The 12250-nt window shown below is 41.0% G+C and overlaps 2 protein-coding genes across 2 annotated transcripts; one reads left to right on the top strand and one right to left on the bottom strand.

The window, feature by feature from the left end:
- Positions 1-709: 709 nt before the first annotated feature.
- On the top strand, positions 710-3760 carry LOC130137005 (uncharacterized). The gene is made up of 3 exons (XM_056307696.1): positions 710-930; positions 1156-2876; positions 3462-3760. The coding sequence occupies exons 1-3, from the start codon at positions 710-712 to the stop codon at positions 3758-3760; spliced, it is 2241 nt and encodes a 746-aa protein (XP_056163671.1).
- Positions 3761-7266: 3506 nt separating this feature from the next.
- Positions 7267-10034, bottom strand: LOC115690257 (exopolygalacturonase-like). The gene is made up of 5 exons (XM_030616554.2): positions 9668-10034; positions 8743-9060; positions 8344-8633; positions 7898-8123; positions 7267-7682 (listed from the first exon to the last, which is right to left on the bottom strand). The coding sequence occupies exons 1-5, from the start codon at positions 9863-9865 to the stop codon at positions 7434-7436; spliced, it is 1281 nt and encodes a 426-aa protein (XP_030472414.2). The 5' UTR covers positions 9866-10034; the 3' UTR covers positions 7267-7433.
- Positions 10035-12250: the final 2216 nt, after the last annotated feature.

Raw genomic sequence — 12250 nt, 5'->3', positions numbered from 1 at the left:
ATGGCACTCGAAATTGAAGCTTAAGAAAGGTTCTCTAGATACTCTCCCGGTTTGGGTCAGACTAAGAGATATCCCATTCTCTCTATGGTCCCCGGCTGGTATTGGAAGAATAGCCAGCGCCATTGGGAAACCACTATATGTGGATGTGCAAACAGAACAGATGACCAGGATTTCTTATGCACGTGTTTATGTGGAAATTAAGGCCACAAAATCCCGAGTGGAAGCAGTGAAGTTTCGTTGGGATGGTGAGGTGAATTTGATCAGTATTGAATATGAATGGAAACCTCTGGCTTACTCTTCTTGTGGCATTTTTGGCCATAAATTGGGTTCCAGTGGATTTGAATGTGCCTCTGCACATACTGAACATAGAGGTCAGCCTATTGTTCGACCTCAAGGAGCAGATGGCTGGACTCACGTCACTAGGAAAAAAGGCAAAGAACCTTATGGCAAGCCGATCAACCAGCCTCAATCTGCGTCTCATCCTCAATTGGCACCGAATCTGGGGGAGGAGGAACCCCTTCCTCCTGTTTTGAATACCGGTGTGGAACCCGGCCTGATGGGTACTGATCTGAATTATTCCAAGGTCTTTGAGGCAGAGCCGAGCCATTCCACAGCTTTATGTCCTGCTGGACTAACTGACCAGCAGAGTGAGGATCCTTCTCAAAACTCTTAGTCATCCTCAGAAGACTCTCTTGACTCCCGGACAGTAATGGAGAAGAACAGTGATTCAGAAGTTATGGCGGAGATGGAATCAGCTGTTGTATCCCCCCCCCCCAACACTCGTTCACGAACTTTGGCGTCCAGTGCCACGGATGAGATTTCTAAGGCCTCCCCTGGTTTAACTCCTAGCTCGATGTGTCCTGTTAAGGCACATAGCCCGTCCTCCTCAAAAAAAAAATCTAAGAGGAGGAAGGCAAAGAGATCCCAGAGGTAACCTTCCTCGCCTATATATATGTTTTTTGAAATATGGAATATCAGGGGTCTAGTAGCACCCCTTAGACAAGCTGAAATTCGGGCCCTCATTAGGACAAACCGTCTTTCTTGTATTGGTATTGTGGAAACAAAAGCAAAAGCCTCTCTTTTTGCTAATATTTCTAGAGGCTTATGCGCTAATTGGCGGTGGGTGTCCAACTATGATTTTTCCCCCCTTGGTAGAATACGGTTCGGTTGGGACCCGAATGAGCTGGAGACGAGTATTATTTCCTCTTCTGGCCAAATGATTCATGCTCAGCTTAAGCTTTTGAATATACAAACATCTTGTCTTATCACAATAGTATATAGAGAACATACATTTGTGAATCGGCGGTCGCTTTGGGCTGACCTTATTCGGCTCTCTTCGTGTGAGCTGCCTTGGATTGTTGCTGGAGATTTTAATGCCATTAGAGACCCGGATGATAGAGTGGGTAGCACAACTCCCTGGATTCTGGCCTTTGATGAATTTGGGGACTGCCTTAACCAGGCGGGACTAGAGGATCTTCGTTATGTGGGCTGTAGATACACATGGACTTATTCTTCAGGTGATAATCGGAAACTTCGCAAGATTGATCGAGTGCTCATTAATGACCTATGGAACCAACTTTTCTCCTTCTCGGAAGCCACCTTCCTTGCGCCAGGTATCTCTGATCACTCCCCCATGGTGATAAAAATTTTCCCGCCACTTAGCTCCAATAAACCTTTCAAGTTTTTCAACTTCTGGGCTACACATCCAAAATTCTTGGACTTAGTAACTCAAGTCTGGGATACTCATATAGTAGGCACTCCTATGTATATGATTTGCTGCAAACTTCGGGTGCTTAAAGCAAAGCTGAAACACTTGAATAGAAGTTCATTCTTTGCTATTTCCACAAGGACTGAACAGGCCAGATCAGACCTATATGCTATTCAGGTAGCCTTGGAGCGTCATCCCTTTGATCAGAGCCTGCTTGATAGAGAAGTGGAGTACATACGATCCTTCTCTGCACTGAGATTACAAGAGGAATCCTTCTTCAGTCAGAAATCCAGGATTCGATGGCTCAAAGAGGGGGACATGAATACTAAATTCTTTCATCATTTTGTTAACAAAAGGCGGTTACAAAATCGAATCCTTTCGGTGTCTGCTGATGACGGTGTTCTACTAACTGACCCACAAGTGGTCAGGAACCACATTGTTGGTCACTTTCAGGAGCTACTCAATGGTAATCCTACGTCTATCCAGCCATCTGTCTGTGAGATAAGGGATTTCATTGGCCGGGTTTTAGATGAGAATCAGAGGAACCGCCTAGCACAATCGGTTTCGGATGAGGAAATTCAGTCTACCCTGTTTTCACTTGCTAGAGGCAAAGCCCTAGGGCCGGATGGGTATAACGTTGATTTCTTCAAAACCTCTTGGGAGATCATTGGACCCTCCATTCTCATGGCGGTAAGAGATTTTTTTGAGTCTGGTTGTATGCTTAAAGAGTTAAACAATACCATTTTAACTCTAGTGCCGAAATCCCCTAATGCCTCGGCCATGACTGATTTCCGTCCGATTGCATGTTGCAATACCCTTTACAAATGCATTTCTAAAATCCTGGCTAGGCGTATTGCTCATGTCTTACCAACTTTGATTAGCCCTTCCCAAACGGCTTTCGTTAAAGGACGTAGAATTAGTGACAACATCATGATTGCTCAAGAGTTGTTCGCGGACTTTCATCATGAGGCTTACCTTCCTAAGTGTGCCATCAAAGTGGATTTTCAGAAAGCTTTTGACACAGTCGACTGGGAGTTCATTGAAAAGACACTAAAGGCCTTCAAATTTCCGGATTTCTTCGTCAAGCTGGTTATGGCTTGTGTGTCAACAACCAAATTCTCGTTTTCAATCAATGGGGAATTACATGGGTTTTTTGCTAGTTGCCGAGGTATATGACAAGGCGATCCGCTATCGCCGTATCTTTTCATACTGGTTATGGAAGTCCTGTCCGGAATTCTAAAGGCAAAAACAGACACTCCGGATTTCCATTGGTTTTGGCGATGCACAAAAACCCGTATTTCTCATCTATTTTTTGCGGATGATGTGCTCCTCTTCTTCGAAGCTCACTTGAGGTCGATTGAACTAATTAAGGAATCTCTTGACCTGTTCTCCGACTGGTCTTGCCTTAAACCGAATAATAGGAAAAGCAATATCTTCCTCTCGGGAGGGAATCCGGTTCTGCATGGCCAATTACTTCAATGCCTCGGCTTTCAACAAGGTACATTCCCTTTTCGCTATTTAGGCGTGCCTATTATATCGACTAGACTGCGTAAAGAGGACTGTAAAATCTTGATTGATTCTATAACGGCTCGAGCCCGCTCATGGACTCAACGTTTCCTGTCCTTCGCTGGTCGGTTACAACTCATCAAATCAGTCCTGCATTCTATGCAAGTGTATTGGACTACTATCTTCTCTATTTCGAAATCAGTATTATATAGAATTGAGGCTATTTTGCGACAATTTCTATGGAAAGGTCCTGACCTTGGCATGGGTGGAGCTAAGGTAGCGTGGAATGCTGTATGTTTACCCAAAGAAGAAGGTGGCCTTGGGATACGGCGACTTGTGGAATACAATAGAGCAATGACTCTTAAACACATATGGCTTCTCTTTACTGATAAGGAATCCATGTGGTGCAAAATGGATACATTCAACCTTCTTAAAAATATCAAACTTTTGGATTGTATCCAAACCTACATTTTGCTCTTGGACATGGAAGAAAATTCTGGATTTGCGAGCTTCCGCCCAAGCACTATTTCGGTGGAAGATTGGTAATGGACGCTCGGTGTCCTTTTGGTTTGATTGGTGGCATAACAAAGGCCCACTCTACCTCATATTCAGCAATGTGGACATATACCAATCGCGGATCCCCCAGGATACTTCGGTTAGGAAATTCTATGATTGTTTATGGCAACCTTCATATACACTTGACACTATCCTGAGCTGGACGGATTCACCACCAATTTTTGTGGAGAATACTCCGGACAAACTGATATGTTCTTCACATCCTTCTGACTCTTTCTCGGTAGCGCTAGCTTGGAATCATATCAGAAGGAAAGGGCATCCAGCCCCATGTCACTCATTCATTTGGGATCATCATATTGCCCCCCGACATGCCTTTCTCTTGTGGCTTATCTCTCTCAACCGGCTACCTTCCCAGGTACTCCTATAAATCCGCAGGATTGACACCGCCTTGTGCGTTTTCTGTGGTGATAGACCAGATTCGATCAACCACCTCTTCTTTGAGTGCACTTCTACTTCTAGGCTGGCTTCTTTCTGGGCAACTAAATGCAACCTTCCATGGCTCAACCGTCCTTGGCAAGAGCATATTAGGTGGGCAATGAAAGTTTGCGGTGGATCTTCCTTTGCTCACCGCCTCTCTAGATTTTCCTTTGGTGCACTATGTCATGTCATTTGGACTGAAAGGAACAACGCCATCTTCAGAAACAAGAGTGTATATATATCCTGGGTATGTGCTTGCACTTAGTCAAAGTCGTGAAGGATAAAGCCATATCCATTGGGGGAGTTGAGGATACTCCTAGGAACCGGCAATTACAAAGGAAGTGGGGTCTTCCACCTTCAATCTTTGAACCGAACCAGATGGCCTCTTAATTCGGTGTATTAAGTCACCTTGTATTTAGTTGGTCTCTCTTTGGCTTGTTGTATAGTTCTTGCTGAACCAACGTGGACCTTGTTCGGACATTTCTGTGTCCTAATCGGGTCAAGGGTTGGCTTTGGCGCTATATTGTATATGGTGTTTTTGAAAAGTAATACATATTCTTACCTTTACCAAAAAAAAAATGTTACTTGAAAATAGACGGACTCAGTTTTCTTGATCAAATATTCTATTATATATCGTTAATGAAGTTAAGAAAATAGAGAATGATTGATACTTGGGTTATACTACGAAAAACCCTCAATTGGTGTATTTGTGATAAATTTACCCAAATTTAATTTTGGGAAAATTCCAAATAAGGGCCTGAAATGCCATTATTTTCTTTAATAAGGGCCCGAAGTGGACATTGTGTCAAATAAGAGCTTGAAGTGGCCATGAGAGTTTCAAATAAGAGCCTGACCTCGCTGGTTGCCGATCAATGAAATATTCTGGCCGATCAAGGGCATTTTCGTCCAAAGAAAATTATAATTATATTTTCTTTTTTCCTTTCTTTCCTTTTTCTTTCTTTATTCTTTCTTTTCTTTTTTCCTTTTTCCTTTTTCTGATTTTTTATTTGTTCTTTGCCGGTGGCCGACCACTGGCTACCGATGAAGCCCGAGAAAGGCTGGGCAAGGGTTGCCCTCGCCTTGGGCGAGGCCGCCCTCGTCAGATCTGGGTGAGGGTCGCCTCGCCAGTTGCTGGCGAGGGATGGCCTCCCTTGGGCGAGGCCAGTCACGCCTCAGTGAGGCGATCCTCGCCCAGGATGAGGGTCGCCTCGCCGGCAGCTAGCGAGGCAACCCTCGCCCAGATCTACTAAGTGTTGACCTCGCCTATTGTCAGCAAGGGTGGCCCTCGCCAGATCGGGCGAGGGTGACCCTTGCCCATCCCTTCTGGGGCTTCGCCCGTGGCTAGTCGGCCACCGGCGAAGAATAAAGAGAAACCAGAAAAAGAAAAAAAAAATAAAGAAAAAAGAAAATAAAGGAAAAAAAATTCAAAAAAAGTAAAAAGACAAAAATGCACTTACCATCTTGAAAGTCGAGCCCTTCTTTGAAATAGACATAGCTATTTCAGGCCCTTATTCGAAATAAAATCTACTTTAGACCCTTATTTGAGAATATGAGGGCACTTCAAGCCCTTATTAGACACAAAGTCCACTTCATGCCCTTATTTGAAATTTTCCCCTTAATTTTTTGACCACGAAAAATCCTAAGTTGGTACACCTATGATAAATTTATCCTTTGTTAGTTTCCGTTAAATTTTACCGTCAAATTGCTGATTTGGATAACGCGTGATAGTTGATGTGTGTACCAGTTTGGGATTTTACCCTCCGTTTGTCACATGTGTATTGGTTTATGGTTTTTAGTAGTAGTAATCCAATTTAACGGAAACTAATGAAGGTAAATTTATCACAAATGTACCAGTTTAAGGTTTTTTATGGTCAAAAAATTAGTTTGGAGTAAATTTGTCATGGGTATACTAGTTTGGGGTTTTTTGTTATCAAAAAAATAGTTTGGGAAAAATTTATCACAGGTGTACCAGTTTAAGGTATTTCGTGGTATTAACCGTTGATACTTTAATGTTATTTTGGTCACGAAAAATGAGTCAGATAACATTCAACAATTATGCAGAAGGGAAAAGCTAGCTGCTATAATAAAAACTAAATTTCAAGGGGATAATCTCTAAACCCTCAAAATTCGGGGACTATTATACATCGGTGACAAATCCAGAGTGGTCTTGAAAAATCATCCCATAATATATCGTAGCTTTTTCCTATTTGACATAGTTTCTAGCCATTTAAGTTTTTTTTTTGGAGCCAAGGAGCATTTTCTATTTTATTTGTAAATGTCACACATTTTTTGGCAATTTATTATTTTTCTCTTCTCTACTTTACGCTTTCTGGTTTTATCTACAACTAAATATAAATGTAGAAATAACAATGCTAGTTAAATGAGGACGGGGCAACAAATTTCACACATTTATCATTCAATTGTAAATTGCTGGACAAGAATATTTGCTCCACAAAAAAAATCAAAAAACATTCTCCAAGCAAAATAATATCTTACCGACATTATTAAAAAATTGCAAAAAACATCCATTAATATACTATTTATGTTTGTGGCAACAATTTTTTTTTTTTGGCTATCGAGTAATTTTTTTTCGGCAGCATCTTTGGTCTGCCAATATTAGTCTTTTACGCAGCAACATACTTTTCTTTGCTGCCAACAGTGTTTGCAACAAATATTATTTAAGAACTTGCTGCTAAGATCCATCAACAACAATTTACAAGAAGCCATTCCCAGCAACGACATTATCATCGCCGACAAAAATATCATACGGCCCTCTGATAGAACTGCGAATCTTCCATTAGCGGCAATTCTTGTTCCTCCAAATTGTCAAAGCTTGTTGTAAGTCTACTGCGTACCCACCAAGGGCTGGAACATAACATTGAGCCAGCCCTTGGGAGGTCAATTGGTCTTCATGTTAAACATGAGTTTTAACAAATATTATCTTAACCACATGTTTTGATTATAGTTCAATGTTCATCTGAATAGAAGACATGTTGGTTTATGCACAGTAGAGAACTAAATTGCTGAGAAGCACAGCAATCATTCTTTTTCGTCACATCTCTCTCAAGGCATTGCATGAATCATAGCAGTTCGAATCTCTACACAACCAATCCTCCCAAAGATCCAAAGTTTCCCTTTACCCCACAAGAAAATGCCACCTTCCTCCTTCTCCATCTATACAGATTAAACGAATGGGGGTTCAAATCGAGATAATCCAAATATAACCCTAATGGCAAGCTGGGGGCTTTTGGATGCCTCCATAGGACAGTCCATATGCATTACTACATGTGGAAGTGCAAATAGGAGGCAAAGCTTTCACCGGTCTTCCCACGTAGTCCAAGTTAATGTTGTAGAATTGGATGTTTTGACAGGGCACTTTTTTGCTGCATACCACCTGAACCGCAACTGGTGATGTTGCTGTCCCCCTGATGTTGATGAAGTGAACATCACTGATCTTAACTATCGATGGATTGACCTACACAATTCAAAAGAAGAAGAAAACAGCGATATTATCGATAATGTCAAATTTTCTGATATCTGAGTAAACAAGCAGGGTAGGAAAGTTTAAAGGAATAGAATTTCGACCGACTTGTTGATTTAGGCACTAGCCATGTGATTGCAAAAACTCAGGTATTGATATTGTAGGTTATTATTACCAGCTCGACTTCGAGAACTCCGAATCATTAGTACCTGTTTCTTGCCATGAGCATTGTACTCTTGGTCTATAATGATAGGATTCTTCACATTGTGCATAATAATGTCCTGAAAAATTATGCTTGAAGCTTGGGTTGCTATTGCCTTTGGACCTCGCATTGTCTTGATTCTGACTCCATTTTCTGTGTTTGAAATCGTGACATTCTTCACAATGACCCCTCTAACATCTGCCTCATTCTCGTACTTGCCAAGGCTGCCAATGCTGTTCAAAAAACGCATACATAAACTTTTTCATCAGCCCTTAAGAAAGACACAAAAATCATCTAATTCAAGCAATCATCTAACTCAGGAACCGCTTTGCGGTCAACAGATTTCTCTTAATCAAGAGATTCTTACTTTTGTTTGACGCGCAACAGTTTTTTCCTGTCAATTCAAGAACTTGAACCGAACTTACGTACTCGAGGGATAGTCAGGTTGGGTACCTTATACCATGGCCCGGGCCACATGTTACTTTTTTTATGCTAATGTTGGTAGAACCTTGAATCATGCCGATGCAATCGTCGCCGGTGGCGATCTGGGTTCTTGCTATCTTCACCAGGTTGGATCTGCTAATATGGATCCCGTCGGTGTTCGGGCTGTTTCCGGGCGCGACAATGCGAAGGTTGTATAATCTAATGTTGTTGCACTGGACGACTCCGATATGAAACCCTTTGGGGTTGACCGAGGAGAGCTTGCGAACGATCGCGTTCGTGACTTTCTGGAACATCAAATTCTACAAGAAGAGAGGAAAAACGGCAAGGCCATTAAGAAATTGGGCATTATCTATCCTTCCTGCTTTGTTCTTCATTCTCTTTTCTTTGCTAGAATTTGGGAACACTTACAACTGGGAGGCCTGGACCTTGGCCACCAAGACTGTGCGACCAGAAAGCAGCACCCTGGCCATCAAGAGTGCCTCCTCCAATCACAATAAGCCCATTGATGTCATAGAATTGAACCCAATTGTCGACATCCATGGGAAAGTCGTCCAATTGGTCTGGTGATGCGGACAGCAACGTCCCCTTGATCTGCACAACTATGGGCTCTCGGTTTCTGCATGGGCCTGTGAAAACGAGCGGGCCCACTAAGAATCTTCCCAGTGGGATCACCATCCTCGCCTTCCCTGGCCACTGGCATACCGCTGTCCACGTCCTCTGGAATTGCTGCCCACCCCCCAAAACAACGAGGTCAATTGATGAATCGTAATCACAACAGCAAACACAAATCTTGTTCCGAACATCTGTTCACTGTTTTTTAAAGTGCTTGTAAATGCAGTCTATCCAAACATAGCATATGCCACGTTGCCTCTAGCCTTTTGGAGCTAAAGACGAACGGCTTTCACAACCGAATTCCGTGTCAAAAAACAAAAGTTGGAGAGGGTTGAAGTGATTCCTGCATCCAATAATGCAAGCAGGAATATCAAATCATTGCTGCACAGATTTGGAATAATGAGGAACGATGTGGTACAGCTTTGATTAGGTTCAGATGCTTTTTTATGGCATTTATAACTGAATAAAGTAAATTATTATTCGTCATTATCCAACACATCAAAATGGAATTGAAGAATCTCTCAAACATGCAAACGCTAATTCACCTTTCCTAGATGCTTCACCAACATTAAATCTTTCTTTTTCTCAGGATCCTTATCCTATCAGTGAATAGTTCAACTTTATAGGAAATAAACAAAAGATCTAGAACGGTTGATAATAAAAGGAGCAAGAAGGAAATTAAATTATCTATCTGTCATTTGGGTAAGAGGAAGAGCTTCACCAATGAATTTTCATGTCGTCCATCTGGCTTGGCTCCAAATTGCACAACATCAAAGATCTTCTCACTCGGGTCGACAATGCCATGGCTAGCTCCATGAGCTCGATGCACCAATGGGTTGACCCCGCCACGGGCTTCGCAAGACCTAATTACCACAGCTAGACAAAGGATTAAAGCCGCTCTTCCTGAAATGGCCATCATTGCCGCTCTCTCAAGAAATTAAACAAGAAACGAAAGATCTTGTGGTTTGGGGGGTTCTTCGTTTTTCCTTTGTCGGAGTTGTGTTTAAATTTGAGGAAGAACGCCCCCTTTGTACCTGGGAGCAATAGATAGAGGGAAGAAGCAATCTTTGTCTTCTGATTAGGATATAGTTGAAATTTTGTTGCCAACTGATTCAATAGCTGTTAAATCTGTCTGTAAATCCTCGCAGTTTTGAGCTAATTTAGGCAATGGATTCGTTGTGTTTGGTGTTTTCTTTATTTATGTTTGGAGTGGTGATGATTTGGCGCCTCTAAAATTGGCTGCTGCTGATCCTTGAAACTCCCTGTCCGACAGGAAGTTTTTTTGACCAGAATTAGCACAAACTATGTTGCATGGACAACCCTAATTATTTGCCGACAGCTAAAGCAAGTAAAAAGGAGAATGGATTAAAGAATTAAATAAATTCTTGTTTTTTTTTTACCTATATATCTTTCTTGGCAGTGACGAGAGTGGCCAAAGAATTTTACGTGGGGATGATGAGCACCTTTTGGCAATGACAAGAGTGGGGAGTTCTATAGATTCCGCAGAATTAGATCCTCAAGAGTTGTGATCATCGTTGGATCAAGATGAGAGTTGTTATTCACACCGGTCAATCCGACATCAATTAATTTTTTTTAGGCTTAACACAATGAAAAATCTCAAATTGGTATATTTGTGACAAATTTACCCCAAACTAATTTGTTGACCACTAAAAACCCCAAATTGGTACACCTGTGACAATTTTACCATCTGTTAGTTTCCGTTAAATTTTACTGTCAAATTTCTGAGTTTCATGACACGTGAAAGTTGACGGGTGTACTTGTTTAGGGTTTTACCATCCGTTTGTCATAGGTAAACTAGTTTACGATTTTTTGTGATATTAATCCAATTTAATAGAGGGTAAATTTATCACAAATGTACCAGTTTGGGGTTTTTAGTGGTTAAAAAATTAGTGTAGAGTAATTTTGTCACAGATGTACTGGTTTGGGGTTTTCGGTGGTTAAAAAATTAGTTTAGGGTAAATTTGTCATAAATATATCAATTTTTGAGTTTTTCATGGTATTAATCATTTCTTTTATGTGTCAAGATATTTTGTATAGGAGTTACGATAAAATGGACATGATAAGATTGAGTTGCAATAGGTGATCGATTTCTCAATGGACCATAGAGGGCCGCATGACAAGAGTGCCCAAAAAGATGAACTCATTTTTGCCGCCCAAATAAGAAGATGATGTGTCTGTTTCACCGAAAGGTGTTTCAGCTTTCATAAAAAATTGTTTATCGGCTTTTAATTAAAGGAAACTAGGGTTTTGCACTAACTCCGTACATGAAATATCTAGGCGAGTATAGAAATCAATGGTTTTACTCCAAACAGGACTATACAAAACACGAACCGTGCTGGAATTTTAATTGACAACAAGGTTTGGAAAGTACAATTGTTCCGAACAAAACAAATATTAACAAACTATACTGGAATTTAATCAATAACAAAGCTTGGTAACGTAATGACACTACGCTGGAGTTTAATCAACAACGTGAATAAGAAAGCTACTGCTAGGAAAAGTAAAATGCAATGTAGGAAAGTAAAGATAAAGAGAGTAAATTTATTTGATTTATGCGGGGTGGCTTCTAGTAGACAACTGGTGGTATTTATAATGATCTAATGGTAACTTCTTTTAGGTGGTTTTCGGGGGTTTCTTCTGCGTCTCTTAGCTCGGAAAATCTAGCTTCTAATACCATTTCTGAGCAACTATTTTTTTGCACTAGCTATTCCATGGTTCTTGAATGAATGTTAGTAATTGCTCATTGGTAACTGTCTCACGATCTTGCCGTTCCATGATCTTGTCTTCCAAGTCATGACATGTCCCATGATCAAATGGTAACTGTTCCCTCCAACATGCACGTTCGTTCCTCTTCGAATCTGACTGCTCTATTTTGTAGTAGTGCTTCTATGCTTTTTAAGCAAATCCCTTCCGATTATTCTAATGTTTCCCAACTGCTTCATCTCGAATTGGTCACTATATCCCCATGCTTCTTGTGCTTCCAAAGAGCTGAGATGGCTTTCTATTGTTTGCTCATTGCTATGTCAATCGTTGCTGATAGCTCATCATTATGCATCGACAACTGTTGTTTAAGGCTCTCGACTGACATACATCCTCACGTGCTTTGTTGGCTTCATTGCTCAAAATTTCCCAACTTTTGTATTGATGCACAATAGCATACAAATATTAGAAATTTCAGATTATTGCTCTCAACTTCGGCACCATTGCATAATAACGCATAAGTTTTGAAAAGTTATGGATTAACCTCCTCAACTTTGACTTTTTATGCAGTCATTAGTTTTTC

Source organism: Syzygium oleosum, unplaced genomic scaffold, assembly GCF_021117445.2.
Source record: "Syzygium oleosum isolate NSW1041296 unplaced genomic scaffold, Sole_v2.1 Sole_v2.58, whole genome shotgun sequence".
Taxonomy (NCBI): domain Eukaryota; kingdom Viridiplantae; phylum Streptophyta; class Magnoliopsida; order Myrtales; family Myrtaceae; genus Syzygium; species Syzygium oleosum.
This window is presented reverse-complemented; position numbering and strand designations above follow the sequence as displayed.